The sequence below is a fragment of the Dryobates pubescens genome, chromosome 23 (genome assembly GCF_014839835.1).
Source record: "Dryobates pubescens isolate bDryPub1 chromosome 23, bDryPub1.pri, whole genome shotgun sequence".
NCBI lineage: Eukaryota > Metazoa > Chordata > Aves > Piciformes > Picidae > Dryobates > Dryobates pubescens.
This window is the reverse complement of record NC_071634.1, coordinates 450,651-477,345: the sequence shown is the minus strand read 5'-3', so window position 1 is coordinate 477,345 and position 26,695 is coordinate 450,651. Positions and strand designations below refer to the sequence as shown.

General features: G+C 51.1%; 1 protein-coding gene across 1 annotated transcript; it reads right to left on the bottom strand.

Annotated features, from left to right (window-relative positions):
• Window positions 1-1,615: 1,615 nt before the first annotated feature.
• ATOH8 (atonal bHLH transcription factor 8) lies at window positions 1,616-26,137 on the bottom strand. The gene is made up of 3 exons (XM_054172162.1): window positions 25,468-26,137; window positions 13,543-13,734; window positions 1,616-4,684 (listed from the first exon to the last, which is right to left on the bottom strand). The coding sequence occupies exons 1-3, from the start codon at window positions 25,864-25,866 to the stop codon at window positions 4,679-4,681; spliced, it is 597 nt and encodes a 198-aa protein (XP_054028137.1). The 5' UTR covers window positions 25,867-26,137; the 3' UTR covers window positions 1,616-4,678.
• Window positions 26,138-26,695: the final 558 nt, after the last annotated feature.

The following is a 26,695-nucleotide window of genomic DNA, read 5'->3' as shown; positions in this document are numbered from 1 at the left end:
GGAATGCAGGCATAGTGTTTCCATGAGTAAGTGCTGCTCGCAGGGGTGCATGCCTGCAGGATGAGGCCATGGAGCAAATTAGCCAGCTCCCAGCCTGGTGAGGAGCTGGTAAGGTACACGGTGTGTGGAGCTGGGCAAATGCACTCCAGAGCTTTCAGTTTTGCACATTTCTCCATAAAAGCTGCAAGGCTCCCAGTGGGTTTATTTCTCTCTTAAATTTAGCATTTCTTTAAAAGCAGGAAAAGGCTAAACACGGGGCGGGATGCAGAGCTGGGGCAGGTTTGCACGTGGGCTGCTGCAATTTCCTGGTTGTCACTGATACGGAGGGAGCCTGCCACCTGCGCAGCACTACACATCCCAAGAGACAAGATGTAGGCTGAGCTGTGGCACATCCCTCCCCAGCACCGCAGCTAACAGGTGAGGTGTGAGGCAGCGGGGTGTTAGGGGTCCCCAGGCAAGGTCAGTGAGGCTGAACACAGCCGAACAGCAAGTCCCCATTCAGGTCAGCCTCACAGCACGGTAACATGGCAGCTCCACAGCTGATCTGCTCCCACCAGGACTTGATTCTGGATGGTGCTGACACTGTCAGATCATCTCCAGGTCTGAAGCCACCTCTGTGATCTGTGCACCATGCTTCACATGCTTCAGATGTGTACAGAGGTGCTTTTCACCCCAAGGGAAGGAAGAAGCTCATGAATCTTGCACAGCTTTTCTCTACCTCACTCTGTGCTCTGTAGCCATAAACACCACCCTGGAGCTGCAAATCCTTAACAGTTTTCCAGTCCTTACCTGGCTTCTAATCCTTTAAACCCAATTTTCCCCACAGATAGCACATGGGAAACGTTGGGTACCTGGTCGTGCCCCCCACATGGATATGAGTGCAGTCCAAGCAAATAAACCCCGAGTGCAGACATTCACAGATGAAGAACTTCGCACTCAGAAACGTGCCCACACTACGTCACTGCCAGAGATGCAAAGGCAGCTTTTGGAAATGTTTGCCTAGCATCTCGCATTGGTGGATGCAAGGAGGAGAGGCTGGGAAGGAGGCAGCTCTCTGACTGTGCATAAATGCACCCTGGGATGGTTAGTGACCAGAGGAAAAGGAAAGCTTTATGATTTCTGCCTTTATTTTCCATGTCTCTGCAATTACAAAAACTTGATATGGGAGAGTATCTTTGGGGCTCATGAGGCATCTGCTCCCCAGGAACGTTCAGCAGCAGTGCTGTTGGCTCTGGTAACTGGTGCTAGCAGAAGGCTCCATTTCCTGGCCCTTAGCACCAGCTGTTGTGAAGAATAAACATTTTCTCCTTATTTTGCCCCAGTTCCCAAGGTATTGCTGATGATTGATTATGACTTTTTGATATGAGGCCATCACAATCAGGTTGGAGCTGTCGATGGGCAGAGATGCAGCCTGTCAGACTCAGTCAGTGATGAGTGCACAGGTAGTGCATGTCTGTGCTGCCCCACACTTTATATGGCTATGAAGTCCAACATGGAAAATTCCAGAATGAAGGATTTGTCTCCCATCTTCATTGAGCTTTCACAAGTCTGTGTCTCAGGAAGGTCTCATGACCTTCACAGCGCTTTTGTGCAGCTCACTGAAGAGGCCTCCCTCTGGCAAAGAGCACCCACTCACTACTTGGTGCCAGCCTGGTGGCTGCTCCACCCTGTGCGCTGATGAGGTGAGGATCCAGCACAGCTCTCCCCACATAAACCTCAGCTGCTCAGGGTCCTGCTAACCCCACAGTCCCACCCTCCTCTGCTGGCTCCTCAGTCAGGGGCTCAAGCCTGTCTGTGAGTCTTGCCAATCTGTCTCACTTTCAGCCCTCTCAGGCTTCTTCCATAAAAACTTTGTTGCTTTCCTCCACACAGCAACCCCAGGAGTGGTTGATGGTGTAATTCATGAGGTATAGATTATTACAATGGAAAGGGGAACAGCAATGAGATCTTCTGCTTCCTTGCAAAGATCCCTACCCTTAAGCCCATGCTTTGCACTCTCTTACACAACTGGATGGGAGCCAGCCTTGGCCATCTCTTTTAGTGCAGTGTGCCAAGTGAGAGGGGACATGCTCACAGGGACAGGAACTTAATGTTAATATTGACCAGTTCCTGAAGCTACTGCTGCACAAAACACATCCCTGGGAACACCAGGGAACCAGACCAGCTGCTTGTGCTTGCTGCTACAAAAAATCCATTGAACACCAGGAAGTACATGCATGGATGCCTCCAAAGCTGATTTGTCCTTTCAATACTGATGTGAAAGGACCCAGATTTTACAAATTATTATGTCATGAGTTAAAACTTTCAAGACAGCTTCTTGGGCAAGCTTGTCCCATTACAAACGTACAGAATAACAGAAAACATCTGGTTGGAAGAGACCTCCAAGCTCATCCAGCCCAGCCCTTAACCTAGCATTGCAGGCTCAGCACCAAACCATGGCCCTAAGCACCAGCTCCACAGCTGCTGGAACAGCCCCAGGGATGGGCACTGCAGCACTGCCCTGGGCAGCCTCTGCCAAGCTCTGAGAACCCTTCCAGGGCAGAAAGATTTCCTGAGCTCCAGCCTGAGCCTCCCCTGGGGCAGCTTGGAACCATTGCCTCTGCTCCTGTCCCTTGCCACCAAGGAGCAGAGGCTGCCCCCTCCTCACTCCAACCTCCCTTCAGGGAGCTGTAGAGAGCAAGGAGGTCTCCCTCAGCTTCCTCTTCTCCAGCCTGAACACCCCCAGCTCCCTCAGGGTTTAGTGTTGACCCTGCAGTGCTGGGTGGAGGGTTGGACTAGATGAGCTTGGAGGTCTCTTCCAACTGGATGTTTTGTGATTCTGTTCTCTCTGGCTGGCTCTCCTCTGTGAGACGACTCTGGGGTTTGCAAAAGCAGATGCACTTTAAGCCCTACCCTTTGACATGGGTGTACACCCCCTGGAGTGTTTCCCATGGCCCATGAGATCCACCCCTCTCCCTGTTACAAGATGAATACCTGAACGTAATGAAAGAGAGGATTAAACCCCATGCTTTAAGAAAGGAATACACATGACAATCTAGAAAGGTATTTTATTGGGCTGCTTCTAATGACCAGCAGTGAGGGCAGAGGTATATCACGAGCTTCTGGGAGGGAGTTTGGACACAGCCATCCCTCAGGTGTCCCAGAAATCAAATAGAAGACATCTGGAGCATCCTTACCAGGAGTTTGTCCATCCTTACCTGGGTCAGAATACGTGGCAACAAGCAGACCATCATGGCAGCATGGCACCCCAGACACCCACTCTGCTCCAGGGAGCTCAGGTTTTGCATTCTGGCTCCCCAGCTTGGTGTCCATCTGCCCGCTGCTCAGCTTGGGAGAGAAACGAGCAGGCACTGAGGAGTTCAAGCTTTGTCTTTGTGGTAGTAGAACAGGGCTTATTCTCTTCTCTGCCACCTAATGCCTCTCTGCTCCAGCCCCTCACCCCCCAGTGCCTGGTGATGGTCAGCCAGATTCAGACTGGAGTAAGCCAGACACCTGAGCACCCGATTCCTGCTGATGTAGCCAGGATGCCACCCTGACCTCACAAATAACCCTGCCCCTTGAGCAGGGAACAGAACACAATCATCTCCTTGGTGTGCACACCCTCAGTTTGCTTTCCCTTGGACACAGAGCTCCACCCCCCATCATTAGCAGATGTCTTGCACACCAACTGCATTACCAGTAAGTCTGCTTACTCCAAGCAAATGTTTCTCAATCTTTTATCTTTTTTTTACTTCAATTTGAAGTGAAAGGTACAGTGCAGGCTTCAAACGCTTTTGCATTTCATGGGCTTCTGATCGCTTGAAGAACCCCAGGGGCAGAAGGCTGTCCCAAAGCTGAACGCCTGCCATGTTTGCTGCGCGTCCTTCTGATTAGCCAAACTTGCTTCTGATTTGTTTTCTTTACATGGCACTGAGTTTTTCCTTATTTACTTTTATTGATTTGTTAAAAAACAATAAAATAAAGCCCTAGCTCCTGTTTCAGTTCTCACTTTGTGTCAGTATTTCCACCCCGTGGATGTGTTACACAGGCAGGAAATTGCCCCGAAGGCAGAACTGCAGAGTGGCTCAAACAAAGAAGCAAACCTGAACGCTGAAGCATGATTTGTTGTTGTCCCAGACCTTGCCCACACTGAACACTGGCGCCAGGGCTGCATGCGGAGGAGTGTGGGCAGGAGAAATAAGAGGCAACTCACAGAGGGATTCAGAAGTCCACATCTGTCACTGACAGCTGGCTGGCCTGCTCATCACCATCTGCATGGCATCTCTGACTTCTCTTTGGCTCAAAGATTTAATGTTAAGGCAAAAATAAGACACAGTGTAGAAGCTCCATCAAATCTTTGGCACAATAGCAACAACAACAACAAATTACTTTACACATGAGCTGAGAGGGGAACATTTCCCAGTTAAGCAAAGGGAAAAGTGCTAATTAAATTGCACATACTAAAAGGTGGCTGGCTTAACAACAATAGGAATCCTCATCCTTTCTTTTGTTTGTTTTGTTTTCTTTTCCTTTTCTTCCTTTCTGTTCCAGAGATTAATAAAGTTCCTTGGCCAATCATCATCTTGAAAAGGGATTTCTGCAAAAAAGCTGCTTGCAGTCTTCATCTGGATCATGCAACATTTGCCAAGAACAGATGTAACTCTGTCTGGAAGCTCTTTTGAATGCTCCCTCCTGGTTATTACTCCTGGAAAGAGAAAGAAGCCATCAGGAGGAGGAACACAGCACAGGAACACTGGCAGCTCCTTGTGTAGATGACTGTCACTGACACGTGCTGGGGTGTCCTTGGGGACTGCAGCCTACAGGACCGCCTGCAAGCCCGGACTGCAGAGCAGCCACCTGTAGGTGCCACACCAATTGTCAGAGCCCACACAGAGCAGAAGGATGGACAAAGAGCAGACAGGGAAGGCTTAGAGAAGGTTATAAATGGGCATTTAGGTTGCATTTATAACAGACAAAAAATGTAACCAGGTGCTGGCTGTTACTGCAAAAAACATTCTGATGGCAAAGTCCTGCTTTCAACAAGACTTGCATCTCTGGGGGTCTGTTTACAGCTTCAGAAGCTGATCTCAGAATTGCAGAGGGACAGCAAAGGAGTTTGGATAAGCTGGATTTGTGCAGGGTACAGAGTTTATTTCTGTTTCAGTGACCACATTTACTTTTCTGCATGCATGGCTTCTCAGCCTGCAGGACGGTAGCCTGTCCCTTATGTCATGGCTGTGGGCTGTGCGCTTGGGTAATTGCATGAGTCCTCTGGAAAATGCACAACTCCAAAGCAGCTTCAGACAGTGAAAACCTCCTCTAGGCTCCCTTGGACACTATAAAGTAAGTCCTGCAAATACCCCATGAACAATCATTAGCATAGCCCAAAACAGTAAAATCCTCTGGGCCTGCTCTCTCAAGAGACCACATCTCCATTGTCCAAACTCCTTCATCACATGGGCTCCAAATCCTCCTTTAAGTAACTTAGGAATTAGAAACTTAGAGTCGAACCCCTGTTTCCTGCTTTTTGCCAGTGGACTTAAGAGCCCCTCAGGTTGCTGTATGGCCTCTGAAGGACCTTTGTGCACAGACATCAATTCCCTGGACACATCAGACATCTTCCTGACAGTCTTAAACAGGTTAAACTCCTTAAAGCCTGGCCTGAAAAACATATTTTCCTCACTCCATTTTGTTTCTGTACTGCATCTCCTTACCCATCACTGGGTGTTAAGAGATTTGCAATGTTTTATTTTGTGTTTAATTGGATTCCTATCAATAGGGCAGTTGCTTGTGAGATCAGCCATCACAGCTCAGTATCCACACCCTCCTGCAAAGTGCAGACCCTGGGAAGGACAGGATTGCCCATGGACCTTCAAGTTTTCCCTGAAGCAGAGTGTTTTGCTGAGAGAGCTCAGGGCAACCACCAGGCAAGAAATGCTGGCCTGCTGGAGTTGGGGTCAGCACATCAGGATACAGTGGATGAGCCAAAATTGAGACTGTACCTCACGATTCCAATGACGGTCAGTAAGGAGGTGCCTGTACTAACTGCCAGGCACTGCCGGCTGCTTCTTTGAGCAGGAGAACATAAAAACTCTCGCTCTAATTCAAGGCCTTCCATTTGGGATGTTGGATAAAAGAGGTTTAGGTGGAATGACAAACAGCCTGATGTATCATAAATGTCTCTGCTGGGAAGCCCCTGAAAGAATTTTTCAATAATAAATAATACACATGGATAACCTGCAATAGAGAAGTCAGTTGTTTACGTTTTCCCACATGCAAAGAAAATGAAGAAGAAAAGGGAGGAGCAATGACTGCTGTCACTAAAAGACAGCAGAGACAAATCTCCCCTCCTGTTCTCTGCAACAGCAGTAACAGCAGGAAAAACCTTTTCCACTGCATGCATGATTCTCCCAGGAATAGCAGCCTCATGCCCTAAGCTGAAGTCACCAGAATCACAGGGTTCTCAGTTCCTGCTCTTGTGCCTCTGATGCTCTCTAAAGGACCTGGGACTGCAGTTAAGGCCTGCACCACGCTGATGAAGAGCATAAGGGGGTTTTGGGAAGCAGGACTGTTTTAGGAAAGGAAGCCTCAGGGGCAAGTCTCTGCTGTAAGTTGTTGCAATTCATGGAACCACAGAATCATTCAAGAAAGAATTTTTTCCTAATATCCAACCTAAACCTCCCCTGGTGCAAGTTGAGGCCATTTTGTCTTGTCCTCTTGCTAGATACTTGGGAGAACAGATTAACATCCACCTCATTGCAACCTCCTCTCAGGGAGCTGTAGAGAGCAATGAGGTCTCCCCTCAGCCTCCTCTTCTCCAGGCTGAGCACCCCCCCAGCTCCCTCAGCTGCTCCTCACCAGCCCTGCTCTCCAGACCCTTCCCCAACTTGGTTGCCCTTCTCTGGACATGCTCCAAATTGCAGATCAGCCATGGAGGAGCAAGAGGGGATATGTAGCAATGAACTAAGACAATCTTCCCTCAAGGTGAAGGAAGTGGAAAGGGGAATAGAGATATCCCTCTGCAATGTGCTGGAGGAGCTCAGCCTCCACTGCTGGCACCACTCGCTTCATCCTCACAGGCTGCCCAGTGCCAATCATGGGTTGCAATAGGTGGGAACAGGCTCCACTCTTCTTCCCTCCACCCTTTTCTACTCCAGCCAGGAGCTCTGAAGACAGATTTATGAACCAAGGTCTGCTTTAAACTAATGATATCAGAACTCCCACGGCTCTTCAGTTTGACAAGTGGCCCAATGACCCTGGTGAGTTTGCAGCATCCCGGAGCATTTCAATCTCTATAAATCAAAGCACTTCTGGAACTAAGTCAGCTCAGTGCTCCAAGGCTCCTCCTGTCTCTTCTACTCACATTTTAGTCCTGCTGATATCTGTGGAGTGGATCTTGCCCGGTACTGGGCACCTAGAGGGAATGCAGCCTATGCTGAGATGCTGCTCCCACCACACAGCAAATCCTGGACCCCAGTCTTTGTGTGCTGTGATGTGGCTGCTCCACCACCTCCTAAAGCAACGGGGGCTTTAGGGTGCTGCTGTACAACAGTGGGGTCCCACATCACATCCCTTTTGCTTTCAGCTCTGATCTTTGGGGTACTGATGCTCAACACTCCAATGGTCATGGCAGGTTGTGCAGTGCCCTTTGGGATGCATATAGCTGCTGCCACCTCCCTGCTCAGCAATGGGTGGACTTGCTCATGGACTTGACCCTTAGCCTCACACCTCTGCCCTGTTGTTTCAGGTTGCATGGACACAGACACCAGCAAAGAGCGCAGGAATCTGCTGCGGTGCTTACAAGGCCTTGTTTTTAAGCAGGTCTGTTCCCCACATGCACAACCTTTCAGCAGGGCAGAGAGAACTCATGGCCAGGTGGATCCAGGGCCCCTTTCCCCAGGGATGCTGCTCTCCCACTGCTCGGCAGGAAGACAGACAGCTGGGAGTGGGTCGCTGCTCTCCTGTGGTCCAGCTCCTCCCTGGGGCCGCGGGGAAGCAGACTGGCTGGCTGCCCGCTCTGGCATGCAAGTGCTAGCAGGGAAATGAAGCTATTTTTAAAGAACAACCTCTGCTAAGTTAAACTGCAGGGAACAAGAGGTTGAACCTCATTATCAGACCCCCCTCTCCCCACACAGGACGGGAAGCCACGAGGAAGACTTGCCCTGGGTTTCACTGTGCTGGCTCCCAGCGCCGTGTGATAATCAACGGCAGATGATGGGGAACGGCCAGGATCCGCCGCGCACACCACGGGCTGGGCTGTGGCTTTATCTTGGTGCTCTGTCTAAATAAATCAGGAGTCATGCTACAGTGTTATCAAAAAAATATGCTCCAAATGAATGTTTTCAGTGCATACAAATCAGGCCTGCCACTACCATTTCTCTTTTATAACACAAAACCTGCAGGGCCACATGTCACAGGCTGGCCTGCTCTGAACGCTTCCAGTGGCACTGGGAGCAATGCTGTCAGCAAGGCAGCAGCCAGGCACGGCAGAGCACCCCCATAACTGCTTTATGTAACACAGCAATTACAGACGCCATGTGCAGCAGGCTGTGACAAACAGAGAGGCTTTTCAGCCTGTACATGCTTCTGCAGAATTGAATGGCCCTGGAATGTGCACAGAGAGGAGTTTTAATTTTGAATTCCTTGTGTCTGTGCGCATCCACACAGGCACAAAAACAAGAAACCAAATTCCAGCTGAAAACTTTTATTGAGCTCCAACTGCTCGCCTGCTATTCATAACCCAGCTTCCTCTCTCACAAAGAGACCTTTCGCATGGGTTGGCCTTTTGCTTTTTTTTTTTAATGTGCTTTTTTTTCCCCCCCTTCTGCCTCACTAACAGCTGCTTGCAGTGTTGTATCCTGAGTGATGATGAGGTTCTGAAAGTGTTTTTTTTGGAACAGATGGCCAGGAGAGAGCTGGGGAATGTGCCAGCAGCGCGCTGGGGAATGCGCCAAGTCCCGCAGTGACTGAGGACTCTGGGTTCCAGCTCGCGTGCCTTTCCCTTGCCCTCTGCCCTAAGTGGCGCCAGCAGGACTTCCCAGCTCGCGCTGCGAACATCTGGAGTCTGTGACTGCCAGAAGAGCCTGGACAGGGGGAGGATGAAGCAAAAAAAACATCCCTCCCCCATCCTTGCCTGCTTCGGCTCAGCTCCCATGGCTGCAGCAATGTTGCTGCCTAACACAGGGGCTAATCTGAAGCAAAGAGGAGAGGGAAAGCGGACAAGAGAAGCCGGCCATGGGAATTCAGGGCTTTTGCCTTAGGGTTCAGGGGTTTCTTTTCTGTGCTGGGTGCCGGGTGTATTGTGCAGGGTATTTGTTAGCAGATGGATCCCGATCTCCGTAAAACAAAGGGCTGTGGTTTTGCTGCCTGGTGGGGAAATAAGGGCTGTCCTATAGCTCTGGGTGCCTAATGGGGAGGTAAAGTCTGGCCCATAGCTCTGTGGGCTGGATCTTGTGGGGCTGTAGGGGGCTGCAGTGTACTGCTCTGTACCCACAAATCCACCAGCCTGCAGGGAGAGCACCCAGCCATGCAGCCTAAAGCCCTGCACTGAGCCATAAAGCTGCCTTCCTGCAGGTCACCAGAAGTTGGCCCTGGGATCCAAAGGCTCTAAAAAGAGACTCTGCCAACAGCAGGCTGAACCCCAAACCCTACAAAATTTGATGACCTCTGGCCACTCAGTGTCATGTCCTGTGCAGAACCAGGGTACTCCAGGGATAAGGAAACTTGGACTCCACTTTTTCATTCACATCTTTTCACTGCTGTATCCTCAGCACTCCTGGAGAATGCTTTTGGTTGGAGCCAAGGGCAGATTCCTCCCTTTTATCACGGCATTCCCCTTGATGTGGCCCCAGTAGGACTTGGGGCTCTGTTGTAACCCAAATCTCTGATATGGTGTGACTCCTGAATGCACAGTGAAGGGAAAAGCTCACTCCAGATCAGTTGTAAAGCCAAGCAAAAGGCAGGTTCAAAAAATGAAGACCATGGTCAGAATTCACCACCCCCCCCCAGAGCTATTTTTTAATTGTTCAGAGGAAAAGGCAGGAGAAGCCCTGCAATTACTCCCTTTGCTGCTTACAAATACAATCTCCCATCATCAGACCCCCTTGGTCAAGTCTCAGTTGCAACAACTAAAACCGCTGTGTAACTGAAGTTAGGACTGGGAAGGGGATTCTTTTATTTTCCTAATCAAGTTTGGAAGGCTAAAGTCAGTTTTTCTGATTAACAAAGTGGAGTGAAAATGGGGGGGAGGAAGGGAGAGAAAAACTTTTGTTGCAACAACCTAACCTCACGGACAGCAGACAATTTGCCGTCAAAAACAAAGCAAAAGGCGACGCACAATCCAGCAAGAGCAACACCTGGAGCCCCTGTCTGCCAAAACAAACTGCAGGCAGTGAATTTTTTGTGTGAAAAGCTGATGGTGCCACAGCACATCACAACTGGAGAGCTGAGAGAGTAAGCAGGAGGCAGAGTGGAGCTGGCAGGAGGTGTGGGTGCTTTGGTGGAGCTCACAGTATCACAGTATAGCTAAGGTTGGAAGAGACCCCAAGGATCATCAAGTCCAACCTGTCTCGACAGACCTCACAACTAGACCATGGCACCAAGTGCCACATCCAATCTCCCCTTGAACACCTCCAGGGACGGTGACTCCACCACCTCCCTGGGCAGCACATCCCAATGATGAACGACTCGCTCAGTGAAGAACCTTCTCCTCACCTCGAGTCTAAACCTCCCCTGGCGCAGCTTGAGACTGTGTCCCCTTGTTCTGGTGCTGGTTGCCTGGGAGAAGAGACCAGCAGCAGAATCTATGCTTGGGCTTGCTGTGGTTTTTTTTTTAAGAGACAATAAAAAAGGCAATCCAAAAAACAACAACAAAACTGTAACAGTGACCCCAATGCTGATAACTCAGAAGAGCTGCTCAGCAGGCAGTTTGGAGCCCTGATTAAAACCACACACAGCTCAGGAGAATGTGGCCATGTAAAAATTAATGAGGGTGCCATGATTTGGGGCCAAACCATTGCATCCCTATCCAGTCGCCCACGTGAGACCTCCCAGAAGAGGCAGCCCTTCGCAGCACCTGACATCCAGAGCCTGGATATTCCCTGCAGTCATTCTAGATCTGCAATTTCCCTCCGACAACAACATTTCCCTCCCTCATGCTCAGGATGCTGCTGATTTGCTTGGCTCAGGGACAAAGGGTGATACCAAGATGAGCTCTTCCCACCCAGGCTTTGCATCCCTTCCCATCTACTGGGAGTTGCTGGTGTTACTTAGTGGTACCTACTGGGTTTGGCTTCATTGTTAGGTAGATGTGCTCTTGCCAGCACCTAAGCAAACACTGCTGGAAATAAACTGGCATCTATCAGCCAGGGAATTCACAGGCTATTGGGCTGCCCTAAACTGGGCCTTTCCCAAAGAGCAGAAATGCATTTGCAAGACACTTTACAGACTGAAAATCCAGGCAGAGCATGGGCCAAGACCCTGCTTTAGGTACAAAGACCAGTTTGCTTTTTGGAGGAGGCCTTGGGGGAAGAGTTTGGCTGGGTGTCCTTCAAGAATTTGGAAGAAAAGCAGATGATCTGCTGGTGATGGTGCTTCTGTGGATTGGTGGTGGCCCTTTTGCAGATGGGATGTGCTAACGTCCCACCAGAGTTTCATTGTTCACAAGCTCTTGATGGGCTTGGGACTTTCTCCATAGAGCTGCTCCAAGCAAACACCATATGTGGAACCTTTTCAATTCCTAATTTATTTTTTTTAATTAAGGATAGACTCAGCCCTAACCCTTAAATGTGAACACCCTGGGATTTGGAGCTACCTGTAAGGTGGCTCTGTATTTTCCATCTTTAAGCTTGCGTTAGTTTACAAAAGCCAAGACAATGGATCTCAGCCCATCGGGCACCCAAAGCCTGAACACCAGCCCAGACATATGCTGACACCCTCAAAATGATATTCATCCACTTTTTCTCCTACATCTCCACTCGTGGAGGGTCCCAAGACACAGCTAGCAATCTGCTGACACTCCAAAAGGCATGTTCATCCTCTTCTTGTAAGCACACACAGGAATTATTTGTTCTGCCTGTGACTGGTGTTAAAAGATTTTAATTTCTAATGCAGTTTGTGGCTGATGGTGTCCTAGAAAGTCTCCTGCTTGCCTTTTGTTTTATGACTGTGATAATGCAGAGACCCCACTGAACTACATGTTGGATATGAGGAACAATTTCTTTACTGCAAGAGTGGTCAGACATTGGAACCGGCTGCCCAGGGAGTTGGTGGAGTCACCATCCCTAGAGGTGTTCAAAAAATGAGGTGTGGCACTTCAGGACACGGTTTAAGGGTCATGATCTTAGAGGTCTTTTCCAACCTTTATGATTCTATACTATTCTATATACTATTCTTGCCCATCTCATCTTGTCAAGGAGACCTAAGACCCAGCCCTCATCTTGCCCTAGGGTTGGTGGCATCACAGAGGTGTTCCTGAGACACTGATGCCTGCAGCACTGCAAATCCCCAAATGAAGCCCTGGGTTTGGGGCAGAAGCTCCCTGTGCACATCCCAGTTTCAGCTGGTGCCACCAGCTGTGGGTCAGCAGCGCTGTGTCTCTGCCTTGCACTGCTCCAGGGCACAAATACAGGCAGTGACAGTGAGAGGAAGTGACAGGGAGTGTGCTATTGTGTTTATTTATAAACCAAATTGCTGCAGGATGATTTGATGGGCTAAAGAGGAAGAAAAGTGAGGAAACCTGCCCAAATCAGAAGCAGATCTTAATGACACCAGGGAACCAGCCTGCTCCCTAGCTTAGCTGCCCATTCATCCATTAAAATCCTGCTGATTTATTATCCTGCCTGACAGGCGAGCCCAGAAAGCAGGGGGAAGTTCAATTCAAGTTTACAAAACTCTTTTTGTCATAAAAGCCTGAACAAAGACATCAATCACTCTTTTAATGCAGCCGTGTCACTCCGAGAGGGAAGCTGGCAGAATGCTGTGCTTCCTCCTCCTGCCGCTTGACGATGATTTCACCTAATTGGAGCAGTGTTAAGTAACCTAAAAGAATGCCAAGGCATAATTAGACTCAATCTTGCTTCCTCAAGACACCCACATGTCCTGCAGCTCATACATCTTACTCGTGTGTTTGTACCTACAATGTCTCCATCAGATACATTTGTTGTTGCTGTTGGGCAGTTTTTCTTGGAGATAGCAGCAAGACACAGGCAGGCCACTGCATTCTGTGGGCTCCAAAAGGCAACCCGAGGGTTGATTTAACAAAGAACAGCCCCAGGATGGCTCTAATAGGATCAGTCTCGTGTTAAAACACATGATGGGTGACTAACAAGAGGAAGAGCCCAGCATGGAAGACAGGGAGGAGAGAAAAGCTTTTGATTAGAGAGGAATGCAGGATCAGAGGGATGGAGGAGAAACGCCAAGAGAGAGGCAAGGGATAACCAAATCAGGGAGATTTCAAGAGGTTGACAAAGAAAGGCAACCATGTTGTGTTTTTTTTTCTTTTTTTTTCCCCTTTCCAAACTTTTGCTGTTATTTGGGGAGCCAGGGGAGGAGGCTGTAACATACCTTCCTTTTTTTAGATCTTCCTTCTGCTTGTAAGGTCCTAGTGCACTGCTCCACGCATTCAGAGAAGCTCATGTTACTGTGGTCAGCGCTGTAATCCAGGTCTGCTAGTCTGGCCAGGGAAAGGATATAGTTACAGGCTATTCTCAAGATGGCCAGTTTGGACAACTTTTGACCATAAGAATAGCAGGGAACCTAGAAAGGGTAACAGGGAAAAAAAAATTAAAAAAGAGACCAGATAACCCCCACATTTTGAGTGAAGCACAGCAAAACAACCGCAGGGGATCATGCCAGCAGTTCTGAGCAGGAACAGGCAGGCTGCTGGGCAAGGGCCATATGGTCCCAACAGGTTTGTGAGAACCCCCTACTGATCTCCACAGGGATGAAAGCAGCAAGAAGCCTCTTTAATTCAGCAGGGTAGTTCTGCTTGAAACACAATGTCAGGACACAGAATCACAGAATGGCCCAGGTTGGAAGGAACCTCAGAGCTCATTTACTCCAACCTCCCTGCCATGGGCAGGGACATCTTACAACTAAACTCAGCTGCTCAAGGCCTCATCCAACCTGGCTTTGCACACCCCCAGGGAAGCGGCATCCACAGCCTCCCTGGGCAGCTTGTTCTAGAGTCTCCCCACCCTCCTGCTAAACACGCATCATGTACAATGTACACAGAAGACACATTTATGGAGAGAAAAGGTGGATGCTACAGGGCTCCAGGCAGAAAGGGGAATACCTTTCCTCAGAAACCTTTGATCCCCCATGCCACCAAGTGACTTGTCTTGAGTAACTTACTCCCCATGAGAACAGCTGCAGTGCTGTCACAGGTCTTGCAGAATAAGGCAATAGAGGGGACATGAACAAATTTGTAACAGTCCGGTGGGCTTGTGCTCAAACACAACACTGCTTATTGTGCTGTTGGAGGAACATGGCGTGGAGGAAGCAATTCCCACTGAACTGCCCCATCACAGCGCCTTACCTCCCAGCAGAGACCATACCAGAGCCTGCTCTGGCTGCATCTTACACAATTTATTTCCTTACCCTTGAAGCTTTCTAGAGTAATGTGGAGCATTCAAGCAATTCCAAGTAAACAGCATGTGCTGGAACACAGGAGCAGCACTGGTGTCCCACTGCGGAAGGCCGGCTGCTGGCAGCTCCAGCAGAGCCCCTCACACATGCTCTGCTGTAGGCACAACTTAACCAGAGACCTTCTGAGTCCAACAGGCTTGGGGCCCCAGTCACTAGTTTGAAGAATTGCTAAAGGTCACTGAGCCTTTCATACACAAGAGTCCAGAAACCAGAGCCTGGCATTTATCTGAAATCCATCCTAGCCACTCAGGTTGTCTGGCTGCCTATCAGGCTAAATTTTCATACTACATTAATCATTGCAATGCCTCAATGTCCCTCTACCATCTGCCTCCATACAAGCCTCCATCCTCCCCATCCCTCTAGAGTGTCACACTGCTTAGGGTCAGAGATTTTTTAATGCTTCTTGCCATGCTCATGCCTCAGCTTCTCTCCTCCATAGAGGCTCATCCCTGGAGCAATCCCTGGCCTCTCCAGAAGGGAAGATGGGTTCACTCCCACCACAAACCCCACAGTGGCCACGCGCAGATGCCAAGGGAGGAGCAGAACAGCTCAGGCACATATAGGATTTCCCCAAGTATTCTGCTAGGCCCCAACTAAAGTCAGCTACATGACCTCAGCTAGATGTGCCTTCCCTGCATTTAGCAACCCATGATAGATCCTTTTTATTCACAGCTTTGGTTTGGTAAGCTCCTGGCAGTTGATTCTGGGTAATTGCCTCCTGTCAGTCTGGAGCACCCACAACATCACTTTTCAAAGCTTTCTCCCTAGTCTAGACAAAGTTGCCCTCCCTTTGTTTTGAACTTGGCTCCCCCAGTTCCTGTACTGTAAGATGGCACAACAGGTTTTTATTCACCTCCTCAGTGACACATGTTTTTTTCCTTCATCATTTCCTTAGCCTCTTTTCCAAGTGAAAAAGACCAAACCTCCTTTCAGACAGTTGTATGGAAGTTATCCCATGCCTTTGATGACACTTGCTGATCTTCCTTGATCCACTCCTAGCTCTTTTGAAGCTGACAGGATCACACCACCACACAGTATTCATGTTGTGGGTGCTCAGAACACCACACTGTACTCATGGTGCTCTGTTTATTCAATAGATCCTCAAGTTCTCAATTCAGTGTAATATTCTTTTGCTTGTAACTCCTCATTTGATTTTGTGACCACTACCAGGCAGGGACCTGAGACTTCCAGTGAACCATCTACAGAAACCCTGAGGTCTCTGTTCTTTGAAATAATGGTCAGCTCATGGTCTGTTCTTTACCAAGAGGATGGTGAACACTGGAACATGTTGCCCAGGAAGGTGGTTGAGGCTCCATCCCTGGAGCTATTCAAGGTGAAGTTGGATAAGGCTCTGGGCAACCTGATCTAGCAGAGGATGTTGCTGCTAGACTGGATGAGCTTTGGAGGTCCCTTCCAACCCAGACTATTCTGTGATTCTGTGACTTCCCATGTGGAATCTGATAGGTGTTTTCCTACCTGATTCACTTCACTTTATCCACACGGTATTTATTTCATCACCACACTACTATCCAGTCATTCAGAGTCCTCAAGTCCTCTGTAATTCTCCTTGTATGTGCTGCCTTTAGCAAATCTGGCTAGCCTTTGCTGGAGTATTGCCAGCAGACTTCTATCAGACCACTCAGCCACCTCACGTGGGCATTTATCAATCCACTCAGCAGCACAGCTCACACAGGCACAATGGCAGGTGGTGGGACCTCTGAGGTCTCCAACCCAGCTTGCTGCTAAGCTCAGTCAGACCCTGGTTTGCCCACTCCTGCCATCATTCCCTGCAGGAATCGACCCTTTTCCCTACTCACCACTCCCTTGCCTGTCCACTGATTACAAACCCAAACTGGTCATTTTTTTCCAATGCTCCCAGGCACGCTCCCTAACCTCGCCCCCCAAACCCCCTCGATGAATCTCTCAGTAAAAACCTTCCCTGCCCTTCTCTTCCAGCATCATGCAGCCACCATCTGTGCCTGCCCTCAGAAGCAATACCTGGCCCCCAAAATGCAATAAACTGAGAGTCACTTTGAAACAAGAGCTTGGGGCAGCACAAACACCCAAATCCCTTTTGACATTGATGTAACAAGAACAGTGGAGGTCCCAGATCAAACAGCAGCATGAAAGACCAAAGCAAGACGGAAACTAACATGGAAGGATTCAGTGAAATGTGGGAATAATTTCTGAATTAGAGCAAGAGGGAAGTTAAATGGAGTGGAAGGAAAAGAGACCACGAAATCTCCTGGAGGCTGATGCACAGACGCTGCCCAGTTACAACACAAGAAGGCAGGCTCATGTCTTTCCTCATCTGTTTTGTTCTTTTTTTGTGTTTTATTGAAGAAAAAGGAGGAGGAGGAGAAGAAGGAGGAGAAGGAGGAGAAGGAGGAGGAAAAAGAAAAAAGATAAAAGGAAAAGGGAAAAGGAAAAGGAAAAAGGGAAAGGAAAAAAAGAAAAGGAAAAAGAAACAGAAGCAAAACCAATCCCCAAACTGTTTTGTAGGTCGTTTGCTAAAAATTCCAAGAAAGATCACAGTGTTACCAGAGCTGACAAATCCCCAAGGCTGGGATTACACAACAGTTTTCCCACAGGCTACAGCAAAATCCAAACAGGAGCTGCCCCACAGGTCCACAGGAAGAGGTTCACCTTGAGCTCAGATACCAGCACGATGGGTGCTGGGCACCAGCATCAGCAGATAAGAGTTTCTGCCATGGTAACCCTGTTACAATAACTATTTTGTAGGAACCCTCCCTGTCTTGGCTCAGCTCCTGCCATTTTAATGTTTCCTTTTGAATTAAACATGGGAAATTGAGAGAGGAATGAGCCACTTACTTAGTTCTGATCCAGATCCAAAACTTCCCCAAGCAGGGAGGGGGTGGGGGAGTGAGGAAAGTGGACTTTGGTTTTATCTTTCTTTAACATGAAGCCAGAAGGGAAGATGTGACAGATTTGCACAAATTGGAGTAAAAGACATCAGTGCACGCTTGGATGCCAAAACAATCTTCAAAGCCCAACCCAAACCAGCACAAGTCTCTTTGGAACGGGAGAAATGTCTGATGCCAGTGTGGCCACACAGGTGTAGCCCTCCCGGCTCTCAAGGGGTCTGTGCTATGTAGACTGTCAGCAGAGGGCGATGCCAGCAAGCCTCCATCACGCTCCTGCTGAGAGCCGAGCCCCTTCTTTCTGTCACCTCCTCGCTCATCGTGGCTGAGTGGAACAGGCAGTGCCTTGGTGGCAGAGCTGCAGGGACAGGAGCTGGGCAGGGCCATGGCCGGGGGAGCCAGGGGAGAGTTCAAGTTTCCATGCAGGTAATGAAAATACGTCCCTTCTCTGAGCTCAGTGCTGAGCAGCAGCACAGCTCAGCACCTCCCCTGCAACATTTGCAGCGACTGAAAGGAATTAGGAAGGAGCTGCAGCTGCAAACACACACTGCTCCAGAGGAGTGCAGCTGTCTTCCAGAAAGGAAAGGACACTGGCACCATCCTTGGCTTTGAGAGATTAGCACAGCAGTGGGCTGGGACCAGCAGGAACTAGAGCTTCAGATGTTTGTTGGCTGTGTCTGCAAAGGGCTCTGCAGAGCCTCATGGGTTTTACCAGTGATCTCCAGGCTGGCAGGGGATGAAGCAATGCAAGATGAATGCTCATGAGACATGTTCCTGTGCAGAAGAGCCCTTCTTTTCCAGGAAGATAGGATGTGACTGAACAGGTATTTTCCATTCCTGAGGTCTATAATTCAGAGGCAGCACCCTTGGAAGACCAAAGATGTGCCCTTTGAAGTCCATGGGAAGTCTGCTGCACACTTGGCCAGAGCAGTGCTTGGCTCACAGCCAGCCCTCTTGAGGAAGCAAGGCCCTGCTGCAGCCCCTTGGATGGTCACTGCCATCCACCAAAGACACGGTTTTGGAGCTGATTCTTACCCAGGGCACAGAAGAGGAGGCTGTCAGATGAAACTGGGGAACAACTGGAGAAAAAAAGGGTGAGAGGGGACAATAACCACCTCTGCCATATGAGGGTGCAGGCTGTGCTCACCATCATGGATCTGTGAGGAATAACCCCATGGACTTCAGGAGCATTAAGCCAATTCACACCATTGAGCTTCTGGCTAGGTAGCTCTGTGTCACTCCTATTCTTACCAGTAAAATACAATTTCTATCAACACTCTCTGGACCTGCACAGGCAGTGTCTACACAGTCAAGCCCACTCTGCTTTTACTACACGACAGAAAGAAGAGTGTAGGGTGCTGCGGATCCAAACCTCTCTGTTATAGTGGTAGAAATGGGACTTAGCAGCGCAGACTTGCACAGATTCCCTCCACATGAAGGTCAGGCAGGGCACAAGCAGGTCCCCTGAAGCAGCAGGAAAGATGAGGTGGCTCAGAGCCCTGTCCAGCCTGGCCTTGAGTATTTCCGGGGATGGGACTTCTACCACCTCTCTGGGCAACCCAGGCCACACCATAACCAATTTCTGCCTTCTATCTACCCTAATTCTTCTTTTAGTTTATGACCGTCACCCCTTGTCCTGCCACAACAGGCCTTGCTAACAAGTTTGTCTTTGTCATTCTTATAGGCCCCTATCAAGTACTGAAAAGCTGCAGTAAGGTCTCCTCCTCTCCATACTGAACAGTCTGACCTTCTCAGCCTGCCCTCACTGCAGAGGGGCTGCAGACCTCTCATTATTTTTGTGGGTCCACTCCAGATTGCTCCAACAGGTCCACGTCTGTCCTTTGCTGAGGACTCCAGAGCTGGACACAGGTGCACCAGCATGGAGCAGAGGAGCACAACTGCCTCCCTCAACCATCTGTGGATGCCATGGTGTCAGATCTGTGCAGAACTCTCTCCTGGCCAGCAATGGGCAGCTATTTCATACCATTGGTGTGGGAGGATTTTGTTTCTCTGCCAGCAGCCTGCAGCCCTGGGGACCAGGCAGCTCTGTGCTAGCAAACCAATCACAGCAGCTTGAAAGAAAGCTTCATCCCTGCCTTGCCACAAGCAGCAAAACATCAAGCCAGGGACCAAACCTAACTTCAAACTGCCAACAAGAACAAAAGCAGCAGCACTCAGGCAAGAGCAGTAGTCCTGACCTTGGTCTCTGGGGTGGGTCCATGCTGTCCAATAACCCAGCTTCCAGCTCCCTCCCAGCTCCTGGCTCCCTCATTGCTCACATTGCAAAAACATGAGTTCACTCCTTGGAGTGAGTGAACTGGCTTCCTCCAAACAAAACTTTGGTGTGGTGCTGGCTGAGTTCATCCCACTGCTCTCTTCCAAACAGCAGTCTGCTTAATGCTGCCCCAGGCCTGGCTCTGCTCCATTTTGGACAGTCCCCCTGCACTTATTCCCCAGAGGTTTTGCACCCTCGAGGCCCCCTGCACATCCTCAAGGCATGCAACACACACCCACAGTATCATGCATGAAAAACATCACACTGCAAGCATTTTGAATCACTTCCCAAACCAGGAACTGTGCAGAGGACTGCTGGGGTATCACAGGAGATACTCCACATCTAGAAAATCTCCTCCAGAAGGGGCTACCCTTAGGAACAACAGTTTCAAGGAGTTACTAAATCATAGAATGGTTTGGGTTGGAAGGCACCTTTAAAATAGTCACCTAGTCCAAGACCCCTGCAGTGAGCAGGGACATATGTGACTAGACCAGGTTGCTCAGAACATCAGCACAACAGACCCCACTAAAAATTCTCTTGGGCGCCTTTCAGTACTGAAAGGCTGCAATAAGGTCTCTGCTGAACCTTCTTGTCTCCAGGCTGAATAATCCCAGCACTCAGCATGTCCTCACAGCAGAGGGGTTCCATCCCCCTCATTTTTTTTTTTTGTGGTCATCTCTCCAAATGCTACTGCAGATCAAGGCCAAAGGTGCCCAGCTGCCACCCCCAGAGATGGCAGGAGGTCATGGAGGAAAGCTCTCAGCCTGCACAGCAGGCAGTGAGGACAGGCCAGCATCACTGGCTGTGTCTGGTGTCCCACCTGCAGAGGTGACAAACCACAGCTGCCTTGGGGATGACAGGGGCAGCACATTGTGATGCATCTCCAGAACAGTCTCAGCTTCCACTGGCTTGTGGCTAAGGTCACAGGTTCTGCATGCATTCAGTACGTGGCTTGTCCCTTCAAACCCTCTGCACCCACCCCACCCCACAGCAATACAACCTCCTCCCATGGCCTGTAGGCTGCTGTTCCTGACATCCCACCATGAGCCCAGCAGGCGCAAGCAGGGTCTTTACTGCACCAATTTAACAACAAGCTACAGCAGCCACATGCATGTCAGCAGCAAAAACTGACAGGATACTAGCAGGAGGAAAAAGACCTCCTCTCCAGCGCTGTAAAGGGGCCCTATAAAACCCTGAAACATCTCCAGAACCCCCAGGAGCATGGAGAGTGAGGCTGGCAGCTGCTCAGGCAGAGGGCACCCTGATCATGCAGTGTGAAGAGAGTTAGGAAAACCCCCCTGTGCTTCAAGGGAAGGTGACTGTCTGATGCCATATTTGCTGCCAGCACAGCCTCCAGCTTGCTGTGGCTCCATGCACTGCTGTCTCGAGAAGGAGCTGGACAGCCCTGCTCCAGAGAGAAATCAGATGTTCAAGCCCAGGCAGGCTCCAGGTCAGGAAGGCTGCTGTGGTTGTCTCCATTCATGGAGGGAGAGCTTGCTGCCACCTTAGGGCCTGTCAGCAGCTAAGAAGCTTGATCACAGCTCATCTGAGTGTAACATGCTGGTGGGATCTGGTTTGCTTGCATGTCTACTGCAGTCTAATGGTGGAGAGCACCATCTTCTCCTGGTAGCTAAGTCCATGTGGTAATAAAAATTAAGATGGTTCAGTTTCACACTGGGGAGATGCTGGAGTAAGAGACTCCTGCTGCCAAAAGGAACTTGCAGACAAAAAAGGGATCCAGACAGCAGTGGCTTTGAAGATGGGTGGTGGCATCTTGTTTCCTCTGAAAGGTTGCACTGATTCATGAACTGGAACACCCACCAGCACAAGTGCCCTTCAGATGGAGGAGGAGATGACCTTGGGTTCTTGTGAACTCAATGTGTGTCTCTGCATCAGGGATGTTCGGACTCATTGCCCACCCACAATGGTATGGAGAGTGAGAACATAGGGATGGAGGTGACAACCTGTCAAGTCACTTATGGGGGACACACTGCTGCCACACTGCTGACCAGCACCTGTCAGGGCATTTGAAGGCAGGAGATCCAGGTAGGAGCTGTCCAGACAAGGGGATGGTAGCAGCACCAGCAAGGGTCACTCAGAAAGGCAGCAGTAGGAGAGTGAAGGATAGCAGAAGTGTCTCCAGCATCTGGAAGTGTTTGAGAGCAGATGAGTGTTTTCCACAAGGAACTATACTGCCAGCCTCACAAGTCCAGTGTCAGTGCAGGGACTGGTTGGGCAAATGATGCTTGGGGGACTGAGGGTGGGAAATCTCTATCAAACAGACTAGATGAAGATGACAAATGTCAAGATTAGGAAGGAGAGGCTGTACCCCAGCAGCATCTGCTCTTCAGTCCCACTACAGCATTATGGCCCTATGGGGAAGGTAGCAGCTCAATGAAAACAGAGGTAGAGAGATTCTTGTTTCTTGTGGCACCAAGGGGCAAGCACAGTGGCAATGACATGTCTCTCCCAATAGCTGGCATCTTCCTGAAGCCAGCATCTGCCTGTCTACCTCCCGCCGTGGAGAGGGCCCTGGACTCAGATACAAGCCAGGGACAGCAAATACTCAGGGACATGGCTGGCCTAAGCTCTCCTTGTGTGAAAAATCTGTGGTCAGGTCTTTCTCCACCAAGAACTAGGGAAAAAGCATCCTTACATCCCTTCCTGCCATCTGGAGAGCTGGTTGACACCAGCCCTAACATGTGTGCCATATGGACACAGCTGCAGTGCAGAGGCACCACTGCCAGCCCAGCTGCCCTGCGATGCCTGCCAGCCACTTGGCCTTGGTGGGCTGCTGAGGCCAAGAAGGTGTCCTACGGAGAAGCATGGCTTCCTCTTCCTTCTCCTTGGGCATGGATGGGCTCCCCACAGTGTGGCTGTGGTGTGGCTGATTCTGCAAGCATTGGGGTTTTATCTCATGTGTACCAGAGATGATGAGCATCTCCAAACAGGGTGGTAGAGGGGTGCATGGGTGCTGGGTACCAGAGGGGGAGCAGGGCTCCTACCTCTAGCAGCTCCACATCCAGCACCCAAGCCCATCCCACAGGAGCACAGGGCTGGGGTGGCAGTATCCCAGCATGGCATTCTGCCCTCTCCTCGCCCACCTGTCTGTGGGGAGGGAACAGTTTCAGTGCCTCAGAAAAAGGATCACAGCTGTTTAAGAGCCTGACACATGATGACAAGGAGTGGACAAAAAGCTAACTGAGGAACAAGAAGTGAACTGAGGTCTGCTCCGATGGCACACAGCGATGGCCTCCTGTGCAAGGTGATGGTCTTGTGTATGCTCAGGGCTGTGACAAGATGGGACTCACTCAAGGCAATGCAAAGCCTCCCTACTGCATCTGCCTCTACAAACACATCTGTCCACAATGCCACTTCACAGCCCTGCTGGCCAAGATGTGACAGAGAGCAACATCCTCTCCTCTGACTCCGACTGCTCCTCACAAACCTCTCTTCTGGTGCCGGTGTGAGCGATTTGAGTGACAAGCCAGTGACGTATGTGCAATGAAGCTGACTGTCACCTGATGTCACATACAGCATCAAGCATGCCGCTGGCAGCCCAGCAAGAAATGAATCCAAATGTCATGCAGTGATGGCCAGGACAGCCAGCCCACCCCTCAGCAAATCGCTGGGAAACCCACACAGCAGGCGCTGCCCAAGAACCAGTCCTTTCTGCAGAGCGACCACAACTCTGCCAGCACGGTCCTGTGCTGACCCTCTAGGCACTGGCTTTCATGGGAAGAGAGGACAGCAACTTTTCTCCAGGCTTTCTGGGCTCCCAGCGGAGTCCAGGGCTGAAATGATTTATGGAGACAGGGCCAAGGCCAGGAATCTGAGGCTTTTCAAGAGTTGCCCATTTCCCCAAAGAGTGTGGCTTTAATTTGTTGCTTGCCTGACTTTTGCTTGAGGCTCAGCCTAGAACAAGCTTGGCAGTGATTTGGGAAATCACTGCTACTTCCCTTTGTGGTTTTGGTGGTGTAGATGTCTGTCCACAGAGAGTGAGACTGACACTTGCAGGCGTGTTACGCAGTCAACGAACAACCGAGATATGGAAGCAGCCTACAGACAAAGTATATCAGGTTCAGAGTTTGTGTCCAAAGGGGCACTCTCTCAGCACAGCATCCAGCACAAGCTGGAGAAACATGATTGTAACAGAAGCTGTCAGATCCCACCACCACCCAGTCATTAAAATTGCTCGAGTTTAGATGCTCATCAGCTTCTCTCTGGACACACAGCCTGAGTCTCAGCCTGCACTTCCTACCAAGGCAGGGGCTGGAAGTCTGCTTGCAGATGTAGATGACTGGAAACAATGAACTCACAGGGTGCAACTACCCAACATGCAGTTGGGTAGGGCCGCAGGCCCAGCTCATTGGGAAGAGCTGCAAGCATCCCACCTAAGATGGGAACAAAGCAGAGCTCCTCTAAGCAGAAAACAGGACTGAGTCCTAAAGCAAACACACTTGGGGAAATGGCTTGGGTAAGTAATGTCTGAAAGATGGTAGCCAAAAGCCTGTGTGTTACTCCCATGGGGCTGGAGGCACCATTCTGGGAGAAATGATGTTCAATATCTCTCACAGACTCATCTGCAGCTCACAACCCTCCAAGATGGGCAAAGGCAGAGAAGCTGGGACAGCTGGGCTTGTGCAGTGTGACAGCACATCTGCCTCTGCCACTGAGCTATGACAGGCTGCCCACACACGGAGAGGAGCACAGGGCTGAGTATAGGGGCCAGGGCCAGGGCACTGATCCACCCTTGTGGGAACAGACCTGGATCTCTCTTCACTTTCCACAAGTTGGGAAAGTGATGGGGGAATTTTGTCCAAAACTACATTTACTTTTCAGAAGCTCCACTCTGCCAGCAAGAACATGTCTATTATTCTCCAGAAATGACCATGAGTAATTTCAAGACCTCTCACCACAAAAGGTCTGTACTGTACACAGGACAGTAAATATAACCAGAAACTTAACTAGCAGGGTATCACAACGTAACTCGAGTATCCCAGGCAGATGTAGGACACAGAAAATTTCAGAGGTGGCTGCAAGTGCCTCAAGGGCCCTGACGGATCAGACACCCTGCAAAACGCTAACGGGAGCATGCTGCTGCGCAAACTACCAGTGATCCTTTGAGGCAACCCACCCCAGCAGGACAGCGCGGAAGTACTTGTGCTCTTGATCCCGGAGCATCGTCCACCTCACAGCTTGGCCAAGCGCCTCTCCCCACCCTGGTTGTTCACTCCCAGTACTCACGGGCTGTTTCGTTTCTCACACTTCCCCGCCCCCCTCCCCGGGCAATATCTCTCCAGGGATAAAAAAAAAAAAAAAAAAGTCCAAAAGTTTCTAACTGCAAGCAAATAAGCAAATTAGAAACCCTTATTTATTTATCTGGAGTGTTAACACAGTTCTAGGGTTGGTACTTCCAGGCATTTTGAGCCGACTTCCCCTTCTGTCAGGCGGCCACCGCAGCCTCCCGCCTTCGTGACCTGCCCTGGCCCCGGCGGAGCCGTGCTCCGCAAGCCCCGCTCAACCCTCGGCGCCACTCGGGTGGTCCCGAAGGGGCAGCGGCGGCTCGGAGGCGGCAGGAATTTGCAGCGCGGTGCCGGGCACCACCCACCGACCCTCCCCATCGCCCGCCCGCGGAGCAACGGCTCCCGGTGGGGCCCCGACGCGCCGGCCGGCGGCAGGTACCTGCTTCCGCAGCGCCTCGAAGGCGGCGCTGATGGTGTGGACTCGGGTCCGTTCGCGGGCGTTGGCCAGCAGCCGTCGCGTCTGCTGCAGGGCTTTGATCTCCGGGGACACGCCGGACGCTTCGCCCGGCCGCGGGGAGGTGGCGGGCGGCGGCGGCGGCGGCGGGCGGGCGGCGGGCGGCGGTGCGGCGGTGCAGGCGCTGCGCGGCTCCCAGGCGGGTGGCGGCGCGGCGGGGCGCGGGGGGGGCCCGCGGAGCGCCGTCCGCCTCCCGCTCAGCACTTTGAGTTCCACGCGGAAGCCTCCGCAGCCCTGCTTGCGCCGCAGTCGCCTCAGCCCCCCGAGCTCGGCGGCGCAGAGGCGCGGCCACGGCTCGCCCTCCGCCAGCGGCGCGCTCCGCATGGCGCTAGGCGCTACGCGGGTGCGCTCAGCAGCGGCTGCTCCGCCGCTCCGTTCGCGCTGCCGCCGCCCCGCAGCCGCCGCCGCCCATCTGCGCCCGCTCGGCCCCGGCGGGCAGCGGGAGCCCCTGCGGGCAGCGGGAGCCCTGGCGGGCGGGTTTCTCAGTCCGTGCGTGCGTGCGTGCGGCCGCCTGCCCGCCCGCGGCTCCCCGCAGCCTGCCCCTGGGCGCCGGAGCCGGCCGGGCGCGCAGATGAGCGGCTTTAAAGAAACAGGAAGGCTGGCCTTTTTTTTTTTTTTTTTTTTTTTTTTTTTTTTCCCTCTTCCCAAAACAGCTGTGCTGCCAATCTCCTTTGTTCCGTGCCCCCACCTCCCCTTCCCCCTCCCCTCTACTCTCCCCCTCCCCTCTACTCTCCCCCCCTTCCCTCCCACCCCACTCCCACTTTAATCTGCCTCTTCCGTGCGGTGGAAGAGAAATCCTGCCCCCCGGAGACTCCGCGACGCACCGTGTGCGCTGCCCTCCTCCCCCCCCCGCCTCTCCGAGGAAATCGGTGATTTGCTTTGGTTTCCAATCCCCTTTGTGTCGCTTTCCCCCTCGTTTCCCTCATCGAGATCCTGTTCTGCGAGATAGGGGGGTGCCTGACTTAATGTTGCCTGACTAAATGTGCCCAGCAGCGCTGAGGATTCCCCGGTGGGATGGAGACCCGGGGGAAGCCGGGGAAGCTCCAGCCCCTCGTAGATCCCGTCCCAGCGCCGCTTTGCCTTTCACGGCTCTCTGAAGCTTTTGCCTGCTCTTTTGGTACTGCTTCGGACCCGCTGGGAAGAACTGCTCTGC

Excerpts from the sequence above, each read along its gene's own strand:
- ATOH8 (XM_054172162.1), bottom strand. The coding sequence starts at position 25,866 with ATGCGGAGCGCGCCGCTGGCGGAGGGCGAGCCGTGGCCGCGCCTCTGC. Across the intron at positions 13,735-25,467 it reads TCGAGGCGCTGCGGAAGCAG|GTTCCCTGCTATTCTTATGG; the intron begins GTACCTGCCGCC and ends TACCCTTTCTAG.